General features: G+C 46.1%; 3 protein-coding genes across 3 annotated transcripts; 2 read left to right on the top strand and 1 right to left on the bottom strand.

The window, feature by feature from the left end:
- The first annotated feature begins 1,465 nt into the window (after positions 1-1,465).
- On the top strand, positions 1,466-3,153 carry olfm4.2 (olfactomedin 4, tandem duplicate 2). Its single transcript, XM_030116775.1, has 5 exons — positions 1,466-1,525; positions 1,602-1,769; positions 1,852-2,058; positions 2,140-2,281; positions 2,366-3,153. Exons 1-5 carry the CDS (start codon positions 1,466-1,468, stop codon positions 3,151-3,153), a joined length of 1,365 nt encoding a protein of 454 aa, XP_029972635.1.
- Positions 3,154-5,506: 2,353 nt separating this feature from the next.
- Positions 5,507-10,379, top strand: rps6kl1 (ribosomal protein S6 kinase-like 1). Its single transcript, XM_030117458.1, has 11 exons — positions 5,507-5,541; positions 5,651-5,826; positions 6,054-6,178; positions 6,444-6,536; positions 6,686-6,733; positions 7,060-7,192; positions 7,277-8,629; positions 9,692-9,781; positions 9,884-9,966; positions 10,041-10,136; positions 10,214-10,379. Exons 1-11 carry the CDS (start codon positions 5,507-5,509, stop codon positions 10,322-10,324), a joined length of 2,343 nt encoding a protein of 780 aa, XP_029973318.1. The 3' UTR covers positions 10,325-10,379.
- Positions 10,380-13,782: 3,403 nt separating this feature from the next.
- Positions 13,783-20,980, bottom strand: dlst (dihydrolipoamide S-succinyltransferase). The gene is made up of 15 exons (XM_030116774.1): positions 20,827-20,980; positions 19,980-20,013; positions 19,855-19,894; positions 19,588-19,649; positions 19,433-19,507; positions 18,470-18,525; positions 18,190-18,298; positions 17,932-18,105; positions 17,607-17,698; positions 17,369-17,466; positions 15,572-15,702; positions 14,965-15,038; positions 14,810-14,893; positions 14,571-14,738; positions 13,783-14,488 (listed from the first exon to the last, which is right to left on the bottom strand). Exons 1-15 carry the CDS (start codon positions 20,887-20,889, stop codon positions 14,354-14,356), a joined length of 1,395 nt encoding a protein of 464 aa, XP_029972634.1. The 5' UTR covers positions 20,890-20,980; the 3' UTR covers positions 13,783-14,353.
- Between the last annotated feature and the right edge of the window lie 1,179 nt (positions 20,981-22,159).

Genomic DNA, 22,159 nt, shown 5'->3' with positions numbered 1-22,159 from the left:
TGAATTTTTAGGTGGCGAATGGGTTTTATCAAAAGGGCAATCCACATGAAGTATGTGCGCCAGTTTTGGTTCTCCAGACATTTGTAGTTTTGGGGGGATTTCAAAATGTGTCCTTTGATTTGCTTCATAACAATATGGTTCACATTAAAAAAAAAAAAAAAAAAACCTGAACAACACAGTAAGATGTCAACAAGCGTATCAACAAGCTGCTGTGTGATGTTCACCCTGACAGTATGGTTTAGATCAGGGGTGTGGGCCAGAACCAAGAAGAGGCTCTAATCCAGCCTGATTCAACACAAAGTTAAGAAAATATGAATCAAAGAAAACAGTGATTGTTGTATACAGTGGTATGAAGATGTATCTGAAACTTTTGGAATTTCTAACATTTCTGCATAAAATCACCATCAATGTGATCTGATCTTTGTCAAAATCACACAAATGAAAAAACAGTGTCTGCTTTAACTAAAACCACCCAAACATTTATAGGTTTTCATATTTTAATGAGGATAGAATGCAAACAATGACAGACCATAAGTAATAAGTAATAAGTAACTGGACCATCACATTTAATATTATGCCCCCCCCCCCCCCCCCCCCCCTCCCACCCCACCCCCACCCCCACCCCCCACCCCACACACCTTTGGCAGCAGTAACTTCAACCAGATGCAGATCAGTCTGGCACATCGATCAGGACTAATCTTGGTACATTCTTCTTTACAAAACTGCTGTAGTTCAGTCAGATTCCTGGGATGTCTGTCTTGAGGTCATGCCACAGCATCTCAATGGGGTTCAAGTCTGGACTTTGATATCTCAAGAGTCGCCAACACAACATAACACCTGAGCGGAGATACCAACAAAAATGCCATAAAAACTAGCTACCTTGTTGCTGCCAAACTAGCTACAAAGCCATGCTGTCTGGGTAAGTTTGTAAAAACATCCATCATGCAACAGCAACAGGAGAAGTTTTTTGGCATTTCACTGTATTTTGCCACCAGACGGTTTCATTAAAACTGGCCTTATGTTGAGATTGTACCACTTTTCCTGAAAAATTGTTTAGTATTAGTACTACTGGAAATTCACCAGTCTGGCCCACTCAAGATGTTGGACTGTATGTGGCTCCTGAAGTAAAGTCACGATTTACATGGAATTGATTATTTGAACTGAAGCCATCTGTCGATCTCACTCTAGGATTATAAATGTAATGAAAGTATTCCCAGACATCACTGCACATGTTCCACTTCCCATCCACACCTTGTGTTCACGTCAAACTGTTTGATAGACTCGTCTGTGTTGATGATGAGCAAACATCAACGGTATCTGTTTATGGATCAACATTTATTCAAGGGCTGAACTTGAGTAATAACTATGTGAATCAGAAAAGGTGTCTGTGATGATCTGATAAGAGACATCTTTAAAAGCCTCCTCACTGAGAGAGAGAATAGACACTGGAGAGGAGAGCTGAGACATGATGTTGCCACTGCTGCTGCTGCTCCCAGCAGTCCTCAGTCCGACTGCGGCCTGGATTGTAAGTGTCTCTTTGTTTTCATTTTCTGAAACAGGCAAATTCATTGTCTTGATTTGATTTGTTCTCCCCTTCCTAGCCCGTGCAGGATTGGGAGTCAGGCAATGTGACCACATCAGTGGGGGAGTCTGGTCAGTGCGTTTGTGAAGTCTTTCTGCCTGACACCAGCTTCCCAGCCGACCGTGTGGAGAGTGTGCAAGAAGACAGCAAGGATTTGCTCCTGGAAGTGGAAAATCAGAAGAACAAGGTGAAATCAGGAAAATGGCTGAAGCTGTGACCAGTGTCTCTGTGTTGATGCTCCTTCATCCTCCTGTCTTTGTTGGGTTTAGGTGGTGAGCTTTGAGGGGAAGCTGGAGGACTATCGGAATGAGCTGAGCGATCTGGCTAAGAGAGTGGATTCGCTGCAGAATACTCGATACCTCAAACTGGACTTTGAGCTGCTCAGAATCGAGCTCAGAGAGTTTGAAAGTCTGGTCAATCAGCTCCACCTGTCCTTCAACTCCTCTTCACCCATGATCGAGAGCCTGTACACTGAGGTGGGACGCCGCCTTCACCGCTGACTGACCCTTCTTTGCTACGGTGCTGCATTTTCTTTCAGCTCTCTTTTCCCTCCCCAGATCCAGAACATGACGAGCACCGTGAACCTGCTGGAGAGTTACGACAAGAGCAACCTGGAACTGATCCGCAAGAGTTTTGCTGAGCTGCAGGAGAAGCTGGAGGAGTGCCAGAGGGAGCAAGATGTCAACACACCAGATATTGGTGAGACAGCCACCCGAGAAAGTTGACGACAGTGACCTCTTCAGACACTCTCAGTCATTACTCCATGTTTTTTTCTTTCTTCAGGTAACTGTAATCACACGGGAATCCTGAGCATCAGCAAACCAAAGGTGGTCCAGGTCAATGGTGATCTGAGTTCAACCTATGTGTACGGATGCTGGGGAAAAGACTCCAAACCTGATCCTGGTTATGAGTCCATGTATTTCTATGGTGGATACAGCAGCACTAACTATGGACAATACTACTATTTATACTCTGACTATGAGAAGCTGATTCTGAGGTCTTATTTTAAACGCTATAGCTTAAGCTACGATGAAGGTAACAATCACATTGTTCATGGTAATGCCATGTATTACCAAGCATATTCACCTCTTCGGATGGGCAAAGTGAATCTGACTAGCCTCCAGCTCGAGTACCGGGTTATTACCGAAGCAAGTGAGAGGTTCTCCTACAGCTTCATAAACGATCAACACCTGGACTTTGCAGCAGATGAGAAAGGATTGTGGGTGATCTATGCCTCAGAGCAGAGCAACGGTAAACTCATCGTTGGAAAGATCAATGAGAACTTTCTGGACATTGAGGAACGGCACACCACCAGTGTGTACAAGGTGCATGCAACCAACGCTTTCATGGCATGTGGAGTCTTGTACGTCACCAGGTCGGTGGATCTCACCACTGATGAGATCTTCTATGCATATGACACCCAGACGAGCGAGGAGAAGAACCTCAACGTCCCCTTCCAGAAGTTCCGGGACCAGTATTCCTATCTGGATTACAATCCCACTGATCAGAAGCTCTACATGTACAACTCCGGCTACTATGTGTCTTATGACGTGAGATTTAACAAAGAGTGATTCCCTCTCACTGTGATCATCTGTATTGTGATTGATACACTTGATCTGATTTTCTCCTTTCTGTCCCTGAGGCTGTATGAAGCACTGCATGGCAGTAGAAAGCCTTTCTGATGTCTTTTCTTGAATAAAATCAAACTCAAGCATACAAATTATGTCATGTCTTATTTTAACAAGTGGAAAAGAAACACTGAAGCACTTACAGACACTACATCTGAAATAAAATTTAAATTGGTGGTCACAAATTAGTATTTAGAGTTAGAAATGTTCCATGAGCATGATTTACTAACAGCACTGGGCCTACGGTTTGTTTGAAAACCTGGACAGGTTCTCATGTATTTATGTTGTATTTGCTGGTCAGGGTAATAAAAACACATCAGTCAACAACAGTCTGCACCGAGGTGAGAAGGAGCTGCAGCCCAGCAGCTCACATTGGTCAGACTGTACATGTCTAAACGTGCTTTCACACACACTTCTCGTCAGCTGTTGCTGCTGGGTGGGGGGTTTTCCCAGAGACATTGCTAAAAGTGGAGAGATTCAGACTGAGTGATGTTATTGCTATTGGTTTGAAATGATGTTGGTTTATTAGATTTATACAAAACAGCGATTCTCAACCTTTGTCTTGAGGGACCCAAATTTTTACAATTGAAATCTTTTTAAAAAAAAAAATCACTTTTAATGTAAACATGTAAAAATAGTAGTTTTGCGACAGGAATATGTGAAATGCTATCTCACTTAATTTTAAGACAAAAAAATGTATTTTACCTCTTTTAAATGGAGACGGTTTCTAGAACAAGCCATGAATGTTTGCCGTGATTGAAGAAACTTCTCCGCAGAGTTTGTTCAGAAAATGTGGAAGAAACGGATAGATTAAGATGAAAACAAAGACAACAACTCATTAAAAAGCATTGTTGGGTTTGAAGCATTTGTTTTTTACAACTGATCAGACTTTTGCACTGTAAGACTGAATAAGTGGAATCATAATAATAAAAACCCCAGCAGTCATTCTCTTTCTCCTTTTCAGACTGGATCAGACAGATCTAATGTGAGGCCCCATGTAAGCCGGGAAGGGAGTTCCCTCCCCCCTCTGTACATTGGTCCTCCCCTGGGGGTGGGGGTGAGGGGTGGAGGGGGGGTGGAGGGGTGCGACTCTCCTTTGTGCTGTGGTTGGAGCCAGGCTCCATCTGGCACTGACCAAGCAGATCAGGAATACGGTGCAGGAGGATTCTTTCTCACAGCGGAGATGAAAGAAGCTGCGGCTTTCGTGCAAAGTGAGGAATATTTCTGTGGCAATCTTCACGTAAACAGAGTTTATTTTAGAACTGAAATCAGGGCTAAAAATGGCCCTCGGTCACAGCAGAGAGAGAGAAAAAAATAACAAACGGCGCTGTCTCTTTAAATCCTCCAGCATCCATCAGGATGAGAGGGAGGAAGTGTGGAGATGGTACCCTGAAGTGACGTGATGCTGAGCCAATGGGCGGCCTGCCCTGAGCCTCCTCCTCCTCCTCTGCTGGCTGTGGGATGAGTGTGTGTGTGTGTGTATGTGTGTGTGTGTGTGTGTGTGTCGGCTGCTGATGCTGGAGCTGCTGGAGCTGCTGATGCTGCTGAGGCGGAGGGTCCGGGCCATGCTCGCCTCTCGTCAGGTACAGTCCGCCCTTTTCTGCTGGTGTTTCTTATTTTTCTGTCCATGCTGTCCTTCATGCCAGCTGGGCAGCTGACTCAGGGGCTGCAGAGGCTCAGATGACAGATGATCGTGGAGGAGACTGAGGAAGGCTTTGTGTGTTTCAGCACACTCTCCTCCTCGGATGGTGCCGTCTCCTCGGCTGGAACCAGGACGGGGTGTGTGATGTTTAATGTTGAAGGGGTTTCGGATGAACACCAGATCTTCGTGTGTGGATGGTGCTTTTAGTGTCAGAGCGCTGCCATATTTCCTTACTCTCATGTGATTTTTTGAACATTCTAGAGAGCAAAGGAAATATTTTATCCCTTGCAAATAATCCATTTCATGTGATGTGTGTGAGCGTGTGAGTGTGTGGGAGGAATTGTCAGGCGACGTCCACATGCACTTTCTCCAGACGGAGCTTTAATTTCCCCTCCTGGTGTAAGGATAAATAATGCAATGGCTGTTTTCCACGGGACCCTGCAGCTCGCCGCTCTGAGTCATTTCTCTGTCATCTCGGACGTTTGCGGCTCTGCCTCTCTCCATTCACTGGAAATGTTACGTGCGAGGCTGTACTCACTTCCTCCTCTGATCTGAGGGTTAACTCTTTGCTCGCCCAGGCGACCATGCTGTGCTGCGCAGGCCTGAGTGTGGCACGGGGCAGACACGCACGAGGCTCAGCGTCAACAGACAGAGATGCACGCCGCCGCTGATAAAAGCAAGGTGCAAAGGTGAGTCTCGACTTTACAGAGCCAGGCCACAACGACTTACCTTCAGACACAGTTTCTGTCGCTAACTGGGCGAAGCTGCGCGTTCCTATCTTGGATATGTCTGATCTCAGGCCCACCTGGAACCTCGACGGGTTCGGACCGAGGCAGCGATGGCCAAGCGGGATTACCTGGTGGAGGCGGCCAAGCAGATCCGCATGGCGCTGGACAGCGAGGTCAACGAGGACTACGAGGCGGCGTTCAGCTACTACAAGAACGGCGTGGACCTCCTGCTGAACGGGGTCCAGCGTAAGTTCCCACCGTCTGCTCTTCGAGGTGACGACACACGTCTGAAACAGACACGTGATCCCACCAGAATAAAAACAGGAAGTGTTGAACAGAGATTTCCTCAGTCTGAAACTGATTTTTTTTATCACTGTGTCAGGCAGCTGTGTTTCTGTTCAACACCTATCTCCGGGGCTTCAAGGGATTTTCGTTTTGTTGTTGAAGTGAGATTGAGGTTTCTTGTTCTCCAGTGGACCCAAACAAGGACCGACGGGAGGCCGTAAAGAGGAAGACAACACAATATCTCAAGAGAGCCGAGGAAATCTTTATAACACACTTACAGGACAACCTGGGAAAGGGGAGCTCATATCTAGGGGTAAGACGATCATCCTTTAATGCTGCTGTCGTCTGGTTTATGTGTTCAATGGTCTCCGGGTTGTGGTGGCTGTGGATCAGTGGTAGGCTGGTTTCACTCTGTATCTGAATGCTGCATGAAAACTGCTAAAGCTGTAAAATGCACAATAAAAGTAAAGTTCACTTGTCAATTTCAATCCAGGATTTCGCTGTATAGACATATAACGGTAGATTCTAAATGTTGTAATAATTCAAAGTATCAGAGCAACTTTGGATTTCACCCTCAGGGCTACAGCAGTCTGAGATTTCGGCCAATCAGACACCTGAGTTCACCTGTGGAGGACCTGGAGATGTGTAAGGTGGTGGGAGTGGCTGACAAGGTGTGACAGACTTCACTTTATTCCATATTTTTCCAATGCATCTCTGAGTGTCAGCAGAGTAAAATGTAAATGATCGAGTCTGCACCGTCCGTGAAAATGGTTTACAGTGAAATATACTGTAATACTTTACCTGCTCTTCTATTTCAAAGGTCCTGATCGTCCAAAGTATGGTCAACAAAGAGACATTCGTCGTGAAGGTGAGTCTCTGCCCGGGGTGATGTCTATCCTCTGCTGCTGTAGATATTTTGAGGGTAGGATTTCTGGAAAGGATCCAGTCGCCGAGACGAGTCGATGGAAGCGCTCTCCGTCCCGTCTCCCTGAGCGTCGGCCAGCATTGATCCGCTGAGAGCTCTCACCCTTTCAGCCAAGCAGACCTCACATTTCACTGAGCTACTGCGAAACACCGGCGCTGCTTTTTTTTTTTTTGAATGGAAATCCAAGTGTTAGTTACACTTTTCACTCCTGTGGTGAAAACTGAGAATCTGAGTTGTGATGGATTCCAAGCGGCCTTGTCTTGCTGCAGAGCCTGGTGAAGTCCAGCTGGGAGAGCAGGGACCAGCCCACCATCATTCCCCAGGGGGTGCCGTACATGGTGAAGCTGCTGCGGTACTACGTCAGCGAGGACGCGGTGTACCTGCATCTCGAGCACGTCAAGGGTGAGGCGCCGTGGACGGACACGCCTTCAACAACTTCCCCAAACGAGCACTCTAAGATACAGTGTGTGTGTTTTGTCTTTCAAGGCGGGAGGCTGTTCTCCAAACTGCACAAGCTAAAGAACGACAAGGCCAAGGAACACCCAGAATGCTTCACTTCCGGCCAGCACAGCATCAAGCTGAAGAGCAGCTACACGTCGCCGTCGCTCAGCGCGGACCACCAGCGGAGCGGCAGAGCGGGCCCGGCGGTCCTTCCGGACGAGAGCCCGGACGCGGACGGCCCGTCCTCCTGGGACGAGACGCAGCAGCGGCTGGAGAGCTGCGGGACGCACTCCTACATCGAGGAGACGGGCTGCCTGCAGAACACGCGCTCCGCCGCGTCCTTCTACTCCCGGCTGGACCGGCTGACCCTCGTCTCCGGCCCGGCGAGGGCGCAGGTCAACGCCCGCATCCACCCGCCGGCGCCGAGCCTGTGTCTGCACTCCGGCGATACTCAGGAAAAGCCGGCTCTTCCCCTGTCCTGCGCTCGCGTCAGCCAGGCCCTGGACGCCATCTCCGAGCTGCACAGACAGCGGGCCGGCATGGGCCTGATCGAGTGCAGCTCCCAGTTCGAGGTGGCGTGGAAGGCCGCCGATCCGGCCCGCGGCGGCGGGAAGGTCAACCCCTATGCAGTGACTGACAGTGAGTTCCCGAGGACGCCGGGACAGACGGAGACTCACGCCAAGCAGACCTCGTCCGGCCGTGAAAACGGCGCCTTGAGCTCCTCCCCCGCCATTCTGCATCTGCCCCTTCATTGCCAAACGCAGATACGGGGAAGAGCGTCATGGGAAACCAATGGCTCCCAGCAGGGGTCCGGTTCGGGCGCCGCCCCCGTGGAAGCGGCTCCGGACTCCGGCCAGGACGGCAGCAGTCCCACCGCCGAGGAACGGAACGGGATGGTGGTCGTCAGGAGCACGGACAGGGCGGTGTTTTCCGAGCACTCCGAGACTTCCTGGACTTCCTCTCCGTTCCTCTGCAGCAGCGCCGCAGGGACGCAGGGGGCGTTTAGCAAAATGCCCCCCGGCGAGGCCAGCGACAGAGCAGAGGAGGCCGGCGAGCCGCAGAGTCCCGGAGAGAAGAGACCGCCTTCAAAAGAGGGCTCGTTCCTGAGCTGGTTCTCCTCCGGTCCCCCCGGAGCTCCTCCTCCCCCCCCCAGGAGGACGGAGCCCGAGGGGCCCGACGATCAGATCATCGAGGTGGACGGGTGGTGCCACCTGCCGCGCTTCCCGGCGAAGACCCCCACCAGGCCCGCGGACAGGTCCGTCCAGACCTGCTGGGGGCTTCCTGAGGCGGAGGTGCGGGTCTGGGGGGCGCAGGTCCTGCTGGCCCTGGAGAGTCTGCATCAGCAGGGCGTCCTGTGCCGCGACCTCAACCCGAGAAACGTTCTGCTCACCAGCAACGGTGAGTCCGCTCAGTCACCCCAGCTTTGTCCTGAGGGACCCACGTTTAGATGAACCCCATGCCAGAGCCCGCACCCCTACAAAATAAAAGCTGAAGGAACTTTTTAACACACTAAATGTTTCTTTGTTCTGTTATGTAACAGTGAGTTCCTTTTCTCTGAGGATAAACTCTTCAGGTTTACTCTCCCTCTCGGGCTGTTTGGTGGTTTCAAACTTTCATTCTTCAGTTTTTCACACAGAAGAAGCATTCAGCTCTTATTTTGTCCTTTGTTTCTATGAAGTTATATTTTACGTGACTCTGTTTTTACACTACACTCTTTTTTTTTTTTTTAATCTTTTGACCAATTCATCTTCATCTTCAGCCTGACCTGTACGTTGCCATTTTTCTCCCACTGCTCACTATATGAAAACTGCTGTTTAAAAAATTTTCAATATGAGAGAAAAACAAGGTTAAAATTTGTAGTTTTTAGTGATAGATGAATCAAATGCTGATTTTTTTTTGAAGTGATACCCTATGAATTGCCTGTGCCCCATTACAATTTTTTTTTTTTAATTATTTTTGCAAATAACGTTTTAATCGTAGTGTCTATTTAACCTTCTCATTGATTCTCTCTCAGTATACAAGAAAATGTAAATGACTGTCATGAAGTGAAATGAGAAGAAGTTAAATGAAAAAATAATTAATTTTTTAAAAAATCTAAATCCGGCATCATGACTTTGAAAATAGAATTTTTTAAATAGAAATCTTTCTTTTTGTATTGCATCTGAAGCAGTTATGGTTAGGCAATATTTTTGAGGTGTACATTTATACCTTGAATGCAATTTATACCATGTAATCTACTTTGGTTCTTCAGAGCAAAAACAGTACAGTACAGTTTAAATATTTACTTTTCTAAACAAATAAACTGAATTCTGTGTTTCCTATCCACAGTGCAATGAAATGCTAAGTAACTCAAACCTTTGTCATTTTATTTTTAACTAGTCAACCGAAGGACAAATTTCATCCTCTTTAAACGAGTGTGTTGCAGACAGGAGTGTGTTATTTCTCGTTGTGTTTTCACAGGAAAGGTGTGTTTGACCTTTTTCAGCCAGTGGAGCGAGGTTCAGTCGGAGGTCAGCTCCAGAGCCGTGGAGCAGATGTACTGTGCTCCAGGTAGGCCTCACTCTGATCCCGCGCTGGTTTATACTGCCACCTTGTGGCAACAACGATCCAATTCTGAGGAGTGTGTGTGTGTGTGTGTGTGTGTGCGTGCAGAGATCGGAGGTGTCTCCAGGGTGACAGAGGCTTGTGACTGGTGGAGTCTGGGAGCTCTGCTGTTTGAACTCCTGACAGGAATGGTAAAGTCGAACTGCTAGAGACGCTTCTCGTGTCTGAGCTGCGGATTCTGAGCCGTTGTCCTCCACCCTCACAGCCGCTGTGGCAGCTCCACCCGGCGGGCATCCACTCCCACACCCAGCTGCTCATCCCGGACCACCTGAGCGCCGCCGCCGCGTCCCTGCTGACCGAGGTCAGACTCCGCCGTCCCGCTCGGTGACGGCCGGCCGCCCGGGCCTCGGCTCCTAACACCCCATTCTGCTTCCACAGCTGCTGCAGTTCGACGCCGGGTACCGCCTGGGCTCCGGGGGCGGAGGCGTGAGCGACATCAAGTGTCACCCCTTCTTCAGCGGCGTGTCCTGGAAGGCCCTGAGCTGCTAGACGGGGAAGGCCTCCGCGGCGACGCGCACTTCCCGGAGACGAGCCGCAACAATAAAATCCGTCCAGCACAAAACCTGAGAGCAGTTTCAAACCGACGTCCTCCAGACGGGAACCACGGGACGCACTTCATGCTTTTTCCTGCATGAGACTGACTGACTGACACTACCTAGACCGAAACCCATTTTTAAACTTTTGGAAAACCATCAGTTATTGTAGAAGGACCAAGATATTAGGCAATAAATTATTACATCTTCTTGGAAAAGTTTCGTTTCTGTTTGGTGAGGTGACTTTTCTGTTTGGGATGGTCGGTCTGTGAAGAGCAGCTCTCTGCAACCTTCATGACCAAAACACACATTTTTTCTGTTTTTTAACCAGATCTCATTTACCTGGAGCCAAAAAACAATTTTATCCTTTAAAAAGAGGCTGACACAACTTCTGAAGTTTCATCTATACAGTCGCTTTGAGACATGTATAAAAAAAAACTACACCTTATGTTTCAATTATAATTTTGGATGGGAAACATTTAGTTACATTTCTCAGCTGTTTTTGTGCCTGATTTTAACATTTTTGCCTTTTTCCAACATTTTTATGATAATCTGGACATTTTAGAATTTATTATAAATACTATTAATATTAATCCCAGAGCTAAATTCCTGAAAGTGTTGCTCCCCAGAATAAATAGAAAACTCAGTATCAAAGAGGAGAAACTGACAATTAAATTCATAATTTTTAAATATTAATATGTTCAAGTCCTAATGGTAACTATTATTTCCACAAAATAAATAGTATAAAGTATTTACAGGGAGGAGTTATAAGAGTCATGTAGCCCCCCTTTTTTTTTTAATTGAAGAGATCTTCATGCGCACGATGCAGACCCCTGGTGTAGAATCACACGCATTCATAAGCCATAACATTAAGAACACCAACCAACAGAGTGAAGCAGATGACATCCATCCAGCTTCTGTTACACTCCGTCCTGCTCGGGGTTTAAACACACAGAGACTCACACACACTCAGACAAAAGCAGACCACACAAACTACAGTGAGAAAGAAACAGGGGCTTTTGTCTGTGTGAAGAGTGTCAACCACAGAAAAACAACACTGATCTCCACCATCGGTTCACCCATTAGAGAGTGAAATATATTAAAGAGTAGATGAACAGCTGGGCTGAAGGTTTGTGTTGTAAAACTGAGGCTAAAAGTAACAAATTAGACATATATTCACATTACCATGGAGTACTTCACTACTTTATACTTGCACAGCCACAATTTGAATTATTGTGTTGATCTGCTTTCATGAAGTGAACAAAGATTCCTGCTTTATATCTATTTGCCATAAATAACTGATAAATATGATTTGAATATAGATCTTTCAGCCAAGTGAAGCCAGCGGAAGTCTCACTGTAACGATAAAGCAAAATTTAAGTGGATACAAAGTAGCAAATACTCGGCAGAGCTTTAGGTACTTGAAATATTTAGCAAAGATTCGAGTTCAGGGGCCAAATGCAACGAAATTTCACCTCCAGAGGGCCGGACCAATAAATCAATGCCATACTGACATTTGAATTTAAACTTTAAAGCCTTTTTTTGTTGTGGTGCAGAACATAAGTGATGAAAATTCTATATTTATTGGAAAATCAAACAAATGCTAGCGAGACTTCCTACAATCTCAACATAAAGTCAATTTCAATTAAAACTTCTGGGGCAAAATATAGTGAAATGTCAAAAAAAAAAAAAAATTTTTTGGGTGGGTCCAATTGGAGCCTCTCGCAGGCCAGTTTTGGTCCACAGGCCTTATGTTTCACACCTCTGCTCAAGAGTTATTTCAGGAGTTTGATAAAAAAAGGTTAATTTATCAATAATTTATCCGGAGCTTCACCCATCTGAAACACTGGCTCCCATGCAGGGCGTGCCTGGTCTGAGAAAAGACCGGTTAACCATCAGCGGGGTCACGGGGTCGAGGCCGACGCTCGCTATTTTCAGAGCTCAAACATCTCGCTGCCATAGCTCACATTCTGACGTTACCCTCTGGGGTCCCTGGCCATTTTGGAGAAATAGCCCTCGCCTCACGGAAATTTTAATCTCACACTTTATTAAAAAAAAAAAAAACACACTCAATGACACCAAAAAAGAAAAACAACTCTTGAAAATGAGCCTTTAGGCCTTTGTGGACAAATCTGAGTCCAGTTTTTGAAGGAAACAAAGCTGACATGTTGCCTGGGGCTGAGTGAGGTTTCAAAAAGCAGTTCCGGTCAAGGATCAGGCATGGAGGAACGTCACACCTCTGGCATTTCCACGGAGTGCTCATCTTCTGACCCTCACCCTGCCTGCAGTGGACACAGCTTCTCCTTCCGTGAGAGGCACGCCAGTCTGGGTCTTCTTGGTTAGAGATTGCTGCAGGTAGGTGTTCCGCAGGCGCCGGGGCAGGACAGCTCTTCATGGGGGTTCCAAGCAGCTGGGCTGTCAGCTCTTCAGTGCACTGTTCATGTGTCAAGGCCTTCTGTCCCCTTTCCTCGCTTATTTCTTGGCGAAGGACGAAAGCGTTGGCGGGACTGCTGTCCGCCGGCATGAACAGCTTGAACCCCCACTTTGTGGGTTTGTCTTTCATGCGCCAGGTGTTATTAAATTCTTCCCGGCTCGCGCTGCTGCTCTTCCGCCATTTTGCTGGAGATTCGCGATGCACGATGGGTAGTATTGAGTCGTCTAGGGACCATCGATGCTCACTGCTTTTCAAGATGCATTGTGGGAAATTTCTAGTGCCCTTCTTTTTTGCTATCTGGACATTCGGACAGCCCTACAAATGGCGTCTGCACTATGTATGTATGTAGTGCCCTATACAGGGAATAGTGAGGACATTCGGACACAGCCAGTATATTATCTGAACAGCGTAGCAAGGTGGCGAAACGACGCTCCGAAAGCCTGAAATGTCCCGGTTTTAAGGGGAAAAAAGGAAGTTTCTATCTTTTATGGTTTGAAAACTACATTTAATTAAATAAAACTTTGTCTTTGGCGACCCCAGAGGGCGTTTCATGAGTCCACGCCTCATTCTGCACTACATTAGATCAAAACGAGACGGCTTGAAAACATGCAGCCCCGAGAAGGAACACTCAATTTAACATATTTTACTGCACTAAAAGTTTTCTTTTTCTTTATACTGTTATAGCTTTACAGTTAAGACGAAACATGCATGTTGCATTCGGCCCCCGAGCCAAAATGAGCTTCACAGCCTGCTGTATACGATTTCACTTCCTATGAATAGACCACAACGCTACATCTGGGGCTGCTGCGGACAGACCAGACTCCTCGCTCTGTTTCATCCGTCTTGTCACACCACTCACTGCAGAGAGTCATAAAAATCAGACGTCTTCACTTTGTGTCTCTCTGGAGGGTTTATGTAAAAGCTCAGCCATCTTTCAAGTTGCCGCCCACGTTTTAAAAACTTCCACACAAGCTCTACAGTCGAGTATGCAGCGTTTATTTCTTAAAACATTTTGTCTTTAAATAGCCTTTCTTACACATCAAAAAGAGAATTTTCCTCATATTTTGAGAAACCGATGGCATACAACTGGGGTCTCTTCAGAGCGTGGAGAATTTGGAGTCTAGCATAGTGTTTCTAAAGTTTGTAGCCCGATGTGTGCTTCGTTGTTCTTCTCTCAGATAAAATCATGAAATCGTCTGCCCGGAGTTTCGTCGCTAATTGCCATTCGTCTCACAATGTGCGGAAAACTTTTCATTTGTATGTAGAAAATGACATATGGCGCACAGGTTATAGAATTCCCCCTTTTCTTTTGATCTAGAGACCAGCACCACAAACCCCAGACCCCCCAGAGCCTTCGGACCACCGCCAGCCTCACCAACGTCCATTGCACGGCCCAACTGTTCAGGCAGAAAGCCTTTTCTCTTTTTTTCTTTTTCCTACTTGACCAACACGACAATATATAGACTGCAGTTACGGTAATGTTCATCGGGTGAGAACAGCCACTGTTTGTGTGGGGTGGTTTGTTTGTCTGGGCCTGGAGCGGACGGGGGTTCACATGTCGATGAGCAGCACCCGGGGGTCTTCCACCACGGACTTGATCTTGCGCAGGAAGGTGACGGCCTCTCTCCCGTCGATCAGGCGGTGGTCGTACGTCAGGGCGACGTACATCATGGGACGGATCTCCACCTGGAGGACGGGAGAGAGAGAGTGTTACGATGAGACGGCCGCGGTTTCGAGTGAAAGCCGACTCGCCGTGGAGGACGCCGACCTTTCCACCGATGGCCACCGGCCTGTCGAAGATGCCGTGCATGCCCAGAATGGCCGACTGCGGCGGGTTGATGATGGGCGTGCCGAACATGGAGCCGAACACACCGCCGTTGCTGATGGTGAAGGTCCCTCCGTCCATGTCCTCCACGGCCAGCTCGTTCTTCCGGGCCTGCGAGCGCCAGATCGCCACCGTGACGATCGAACCTCCACACGAACGGATGACAATAAACCGTTTCTTACCTTCTCTCCCAACAAGTTGATGGCCTTCTCGATGTCGGCAAAGTTCATTCCCTCCACGTTCCGGATGACGGGAACCACCAGACCCTGAGCAAGAAGTCATGTAGCTCGAGTTTCCGTCAGGATGGAGGGTTCTGGCCTGGAGTGTGAGCTCTTACCTTCGGAGTGGCCACGGCCACACTGATGTCAACGTAGTCCCTGTACACAATCTCTTTGGTTGTGTCGTCAATTACTGCAACAAACACCAGAGACATTCAAACAGTCAATACTTCAACTGCTAAGGTTAAGTTTCTTTTCTTGCGAACTGTGTTCCTGTCACGTTCCGGTTGAAAGCATAGGCAACTAAAAAAACAAAGCCACAGACCATTTCAGATTTCTAAAAGACTGCTCGAAAACACACTTCTGCTCCCGTGCGGTCGCTCTAAATAGGTCAGGGTGGTATAAGGGCAGTAGATGAGTGAGAAGTGGTTTTGTGGTTTGGAAATGAAAAATACTGAACCTTTAATCTCATTTGTCACCACACACACACACACACACACACACACACACACACACACACACACACACACACACACACACACACACACACACACACACACACACACACACACACACACACACACACACACACACACACACACACACACACACACACACACACACACACAGACACACATATCTGCAAAGTCTTCCCACTTAGCGCAAGACATCAAAAAAGAGAGCATGCAGCGAAGTTTCTGGTTGGTTGAAAGGCGGGAGGCGCACCGGCGTTGACAGCAGGTTGGTCAGACAGAGCGTACGCCGCAGCCTTCACGAACGCAGACATGAAGCCCAGCTTGATGTTGTGCTTTTTCAGGAAGGCATCTTTGTACGTTTTCCTCATCTCGGTGACGTTGCTGCAGAACAATGAGACACAAATGAAAAGAAGAAAAAAAAAAAAAAAAACTTAACAAACCTCATTGATCCCAAACGGGTGAAAACAGTTGTAACTTTCACGCATGCACGCAGACAAATCAATCAATAAGCACTACAGGAGGGCTTGTTTTTTGGGACAAATGACAATCAGATCAATGAAACGCCGTCGTGTCTCTTCAGCTGGTCTAGTTTTACAGGTGTCGCCACGGCAACTTGGCCAGAGTGTCTTCCTGCCACAAGTATTCACAGCACGGCGAGGCCGACTGAGCGGCTTTCAGTGTGAGATCTGCATGTTCTCCCCTGTTCTCCCTTTCATCGAGGTGTGTGTGTGTGTGTGTGTGTGTGTAACTTTCTGTCAGCGGGGATTAATTCCAGCTTTCACCAGTGTTGAATTTTTAAAATTTGTTGTAGAAAATGAATGGATGATTAAACAATAATAAATAATTTATTTATAAAATGAGTGAATTTGTGTTCAGGAACAGGAGATAATTATTATTTTATTAATGATTATTATATTTGTTTTCTGGGATGATTATTTTCACCAGATCTAAGAAAAGATGCTATTCTTTTTAAAAAGAATGACTTCAGAGTAAAGCTGCTGGATTGGAAGTTATTATAAAACCGTCACAAATGTCACGAATGTTTCAAACCTCCGGCTTTAAAGTGCAAAACCAACATCGACTCATCCGTCATCACTGCCCTTCAATATGACTAATGGAATATTGTCCCCACATTTCCACACAAAGTGTCTTTAGACGCCATTTTGAATCCGACAGAGACTTTGCCGCCACGGCAGACCGCCGGTTCAGATAGTGGTGAATAACGCTTCTGAAATCGGCCTGCTAATTGTTTCACCGCTGCTCATTTTTTCTGGTGTATCTCTCCTTTTAATTGTTTGTTTTCCTGTCTCTAACCCTGTTGAAGCTCTAGGGTTTCTCCGCTAACGCGATTAGCCCCTCCCAAGATGCAGACTCTCCGAGAAAGGAGAGAAGAAGCGATAAAAATCTTCACTTTCTAGAGCCTGTAAATCTTATTGGGCCGTCATAAAAGCCCATATCGGTTGAGGCAGCTCTTCCACTCAGAGCGCAGGTCTCTGCGGGCCCCCGCAGATGCTCCCGGCCTGCTGTTCCGACTCGCTCCTTCGGCTCCAGATGAGCCCCGGCCTGGGAAGTCTTCCTCCAGACCGTCAATGTCAATCCAATTAGGACGCACAGAAAACCCTGAATAGCCGAAAGCCGACACCGCACATTTGCGGGGAAAAGAAACCCTCAAAGTGTCCTCTTCAGCACAGGGGGCGAGCGCAGACAATAACATTTCCTTGTAAATTAATAAAAACCTGTTTTACCAAATCTTATCTTCGTTTTAGATGGAATTACCACCAAATATTTACATTCCAGCGTTTAAGAGGATATCGGCTTTCAAAAAGCTTTTCCTATTGGGCAGATTTCAATCTATAACCATTTGTGTTGTTTATTTCCTTTTACCAGCAAACACTCGCAGTGAGCGAACCCGAAATGTTGTGTGAAATCTGCATCTTCTCCGAGGCGGCGACTGACGTGCCAACTTACGAGAACTTTCATCAAGTTTATTACCTAAAGCGGCATCGAGGGTGATGAAATGTAGGCCGGTTAAATTGGGATTTCCTACCTCATGTCGACCTCGTTAAACGTCGTCAGCATGGCGCAGGTGTTCTGAGCTTCCTTCAGTCTCTGTGCAATTCTCAGTCTCATGCGGTTCATCTTAACCTGAATTAAAAAGAAAAAAAAAACAACATTTAAATTCAACTCTGTAAACACTTTCAGAATTTCATGCCACACTACTAACCCCAAACAGGAAAAAAAGAAATGTAACCAGTAACCACAAATGGGTGGCCATGTTCCATTACCCTGCTCTCTGTCCTCGCTGCTTTGGCCCCGCCCTCCACCTGCGCTGCTGCTGCTGCTGCAGCCGGCGCTGCAGTGGGCTTGATGGCTGAAACTTTGACACATAAAAAAAACACACACACACACAAAAAAAAAAAAAAAAAAAAAAAAAAAAAAGGAAAGAGTGAGTTTCTGTCAGACATGGAGAGATTTACTGACAGCGCAGAGAAGCCGCTGCCTACAGACCACCGAACAATGATTAATCATGTGAGCTGAAAGGTCAAGAACACAGATGTCAACCAAAACAGCTCTCACATGACGGGGGCCGTCTGCCTGACGGCGGCTAACCTGGTTTGGTGTCCATAGCATGTGCTGGCACAGGTGGCACGGGGGGCATGCTGGTGGGAATGGGCCCCACAGCTGAGGGGGCCGGAGGAGGTGGGGGAGGAGGGGCGGCGGCAGAGGGAGGTGGAGCGGCGGCAGCCTCCACTTTAGGAGCCTCTGCAGCTTTGGCAGCGCCGGCTAAAGAGAGAGAGAGAGAGAAAGAGAGCTGTTGATGGCTGAGGAGTATCGTTTTAATCCTGTTTTCAGTAAAAACAGACAGACCTCCTTTTCTGAGTTTGAAGAGTGGAGTTCCTCCTTCAACCTTTCCTCCATCTGGGACCAAAAGCTCCTCAATCACTCCAGAAGCAGGAGAAGGAACCTGCACCGAGGTCTGAAAGCACACACCAAAACAGAGTATGCATATAAAGACACTTAACTTTGTATTTTATTCTTTTTATACAACAATTACAAGGTGAGTAACAGTACATTATCATGACAGTCACTCTTAAAAGTAAAGGGAACCCATAAAAAAACTATGTTTTCACATCTTTGTTAGTTTTACCTTATCAGTCTCAATTTCACACACCACCTCATCCTCAGAGACAGTGTCACCAACAGCTGGAAGGAAAACACTGTTTTAGCATCTGACAGACATCTGCACCAAAAACAACTAGGAAAATCAGACCACAACAGAAAAGTCAAGCTGTAAAACCTTCATATGTTTTAGATTGATTTCACCAAAAATAATACCAAACATTTTTTGTTTTCTTCTTCACAGCTTTAGCTTATTGATCACGCTAATGTCAACTTACAGTATATGCAGAAATTACAACATTTCACAAAATCACATGTCCCACCGATATTTTCACCTGGAGCCTATACTTATCACTATTAAAATTAATTAAATGCATGAAAAGCGACTTTAGATGTACCTATATATGATTAAAGCTAGGGTTGGCGATCTTGGAAAACTAGCATGTAGCAGGAATGTAGCATCTCCCCAAGGCTCCGCCCAGCTCCCACCCCATTGGAGGAGCTCCGTTGGGAGCGGAGACGCGGAGACGTTCCTCGCAGTGCGTGCGGCGCTTCCGCGTCCTGTGCATTCCTGGCGTAACCTGTCCTCAGCGCTTCGTTTCTTCGTTTTTCTTTATTTGCACTAAGCCAAGGTATGGCACACTCACCGTTAAGCAAAGCCCCAAACATTCTTCTCCGCCATTCTGCAACGACGCTCCGTCCTTCTACGTGCGCACTGAACCAGGGTCAGTGCACGACATTCACATGTACGCGCAGGGGGCAGGTCGAACGGCGAAGGGATTTGATTGGTTTAAAAAAAGGTGTCCCGTCAAGACGATTGGTTGCTGTTTTTCCCGTTTTACTCATGCTGTAGATAGCGGATATTTTCCAAACTACTTTAAGAAAACGCCATGAATTGCTTCCCATCGGGTCATAAAGATCATTTTAACCAGTATTTAAAAAAATGTATCTCATTCAAATCGCCAACCCTAGCTTTAATTGAATGTCTTACCTTTCTCCCACCTCACGTCCCCCTCTGTGACAGACTCTGCGAACGCAGGAGTCTTGACTGTGACGACTTCATCTCCTGGAGAGAAAAGAGACGTTTTCCTTCAGTCTCAAAATCACTGATTGCTCTTTAAATAAAAATGGAAGAATTACACCTACTGTAGGCTACAGATGTCCTGAAGTACTGAATTTGGAAGACACTGGACCGGGGATCATATTTACTGAAAAGAAAGTATTAATAGTTAAAACATTTTGGCTTGTTTCTGCTTTTGGGTGAATCACTCAAATATAATGGATAGTGATTGAAAATACATTTCAGGAAGTGCGGGGGAGACAGAGTTTGTCAGCTAGGGGCTGCATGCCGTCCAATAACTGCATCAATACATATCTACAAACAGACGCTCTGGTCAGAGTGTATGTACTTACACTTGGTTGTTAAAAGTGACAGAATGGCTAGCTGATAAAGCTGTCAGAGGGAGGACAAGAGAACAATGTCAAAAACGTCTTGGCAGTGTCAGAAGAGTACATGTTTAACAACAAAGCATTCATACCTGCCGTGGCACGGCGAGCTAACCCATTATTCCCCTGTGGGGGGGAAAAACACACAAAAATCAAACATTACACAACAATGTGCACTCAGAGCAATGATTCACAATAACACAAATAAGGAAAAAAACGAGTTTCTAACAGGTGTTGTTGTGCAGAAATGACAGTGAAGCAGGTCAAAAGTCATTTAACATTGACCTTTGACATGATCAATAACAGCCTGGAGGCTTGTAGGTCACTGCAACAGATACAAATAAGGTCTTCACGAGAGAAGGGATCTTTAAAGTGATGATCAAACAAAACAAATAGAAAAACACCCGCATTAAGGCTTAATTAACTGCAACTAATCTCATTGACAAGGTGACAATTAATCCAGCCTATAATTTAAAATGGCACGTGGCTGTACTGACTTAACCTCTAATGCAGCTGCAGAAGTGAAAATGAGATTACTGTTTGCATGTTTTAGTATTTCTCTCACGGATTACTGTGTGACCTCAGCATGATGACAGCAAGCCGCAGCTAGCTAACTAACTAACTAGCCTGCAGTGCACCTAGCTAGGAGCTATTTCAATATCAGTGGAAAAGTGCCAACGGCCGCCACGGTGCTGCTACTTTGTGTCAAAAATAACGTCAAGGGAGGAGACGGCCGCTCAGAACAGTCTGGAGTGTTTTAGCTACAATAGAGGCTTGTGGAGGGAAGTGTCATACTGTCCTTGGCCTGTCCGTGGCCTACAGCGGCAACACGGCTACTGCTAGCGCTAGCTCCCGGGGAGCGTTGACCTGCAGCCCGGTGACAGCGAGGAGTGCCCGGGACGAGCGGCAACGGCGGCGTGCGGTTGGTGCGTTGCCTACCTGGCGGAGGGCGGAGAGGGAGCGGCCGAAATTCCTGGTGAGACACCGGGAATGGGATAACATGGTAGCTGTGTGACAGCAGCCTGTCAGCGCAAACCTTCGGTCACACCGCCAAGCTAGCAGCTAGCAGCGGAGGAAGCAGGGCGGGACAAACCAAGCGCGAGGAGCGGAGGGGGGAGCGCGAGCGGGGGTGTCCACAAAGTGGTCCGTCCCATCCTCCTTCGTCTTCAGCAACATAACAAAGGAGGAACGCAACACTTGGAACACATGAAAAAACACAGTACAACTGAAAACAAGTCGCACTGATGAAGTCAAGGTCCAAATATATCACATTTCTAATTAAAATGTATTATTATTACTATTATTATTATTATTATTATTATTATTATTATTATTATTATTATTATTATTATTATTATTATCATCATCATCAAATATGGGAGTTGCCATAATTTAGTTATTTATTTATTTATTTATTTATTTATTTATTTATTTATTTATTTATTTATCAGGGACCGTGCATATTGATCAACACTTCTTTTCTAGGTAAGGTAATAAGGTAATTACCTATTACCTTAATATCAGGAAAAAACTAAGTATGAATAACTAAATAAACACAATCAAATCATTTTTGCCAATTGTTTGCATAAAAAAATACATATATGTAGAAATAACCTGAATGCCTAATTATGTTACTATAATTTCCTTCAACAGGCATATATGTTCATCTCAAGAAAAAAGTCACATAGGTTTTTTTAACCAAAACCTTGACAAAGATGACAGCAAGTGGATGGGTGGATGGACGGATGGATCAGTCTTCCTTTTACTGTTGTTTTTCATGATCTGAGACATAATTTTAATGTTCTTTCAATGTTTAATTATCAAAGAAATAAACTGACCGTACCTTACTGACAACACTGCTTTTATCCTCACATGATATTCTCATTAGAATATATCAAAAACAAAATGTATGCCACTGGAACATTCTGCACTCTAACTTTGCCTTCCATGACAATTGGATGAATACAATGTGTTTCATGTGAAACTGTTGTGAACTTGATACAGAATTCAAAACAGTGACCGATATCTCTTCAAAGCATTTATTATAGGCACTCTTTTGGTCTGTCCCATGCTGTGATTTTGGCCACATCTGAACTGAATGATGGTCAATTGCGTCTTTGGATCAGTGTTGACAGTCTATTTGAGCTATCCAGCCACACAACACACAGTTCTGCATGAAGTCAAACTAATTTGAGTTTGTGAGCTCAGCCTACAGTCACACGATGAGTTAGGAGATGGAAGGAAGACTCTAGTTTTTTTAAGTAAAGCAGAA

Source organism: Salarias fasciatus, chromosome 19 (genome assembly GCF_902148845.1).
Source record: "Salarias fasciatus chromosome 19, fSalaFa1.1, whole genome shotgun sequence".
Classification (NCBI taxonomy): domain Eukaryota; kingdom Metazoa; phylum Chordata; class Actinopteri; order Blenniiformes; family Blenniidae; genus Salarias; species Salarias fasciatus.
The sequence above is the reverse complement of the archived record's forward strand: the minus strand, read 5'-3'. Positions and strand labels throughout refer to the sequence as shown.

Excerpts from the sequence above, each read along its gene's own strand:
- olfm4.2 (XM_030116775.1), top strand. The coding sequence starts at position 1,466 with ATGATGTTGCCACTGCTGCTGCTGCTCCCAGCAGTCCTCAGTCCGACT. Across the intron at positions 1,526-1,601 it reads GTCCGACTGCGGCCTGGATT|CCCGTGCAGGATTGGGAGTC; the intron begins GTAAGTGTCTCT and ends TCCCCTTCCTAG. Across the intron at positions 1,770-1,851 it reads TGGAAAATCAGAAGAACAAG|GTGGTGAGCTTTGAGGGGAA; the intron begins GTGAAATCAGGA and ends TGTTGGGTTTAG.
- rps6kl1 (XM_030117458.1), top strand. The coding sequence starts at position 5,507 with ATGCACGCCGCCGCTGATAAAAGCAAGGTGCAAAG. Across the intron at positions 5,827-6,053 it reads CCTGCTGAACGGGGTCCAGC|TGGACCCAAACAAGGACCGA; the intron begins GTAAGTTCCCAC and ends CTTGTTCTCCAG. Across the intron at positions 8,630-9,691 it reads CGTTCTGCTCACCAGCAACG|GAAAGGTGTGTTTGACCTTT; the intron begins GTGAGTCCGCTC and ends GTGTTTTCACAG.
- dlst (XM_030116774.1), bottom strand. The coding sequence starts at position 20,889 with ATGTTATCCCATTCCCGGTGTCTCACCAGGAATTTCGGCCGCTCCCTC. Across the intron at positions 18,106-18,189 it reads CTTCAAACTCAGAAAAGGAG|CCGGCGCTGCCAAAGCTGCA; the intron begins GTCTGTCTGTTT and ends CTCTCTCTTTAG. Across the intron at positions 14,739-14,809 it reads TCAACTTGTTGGGAGAGAAG|GCCCGGAAGAACGAGCTGGC; the intron begins GTAAGAAACGGT and ends TGGCGCTCGCAG.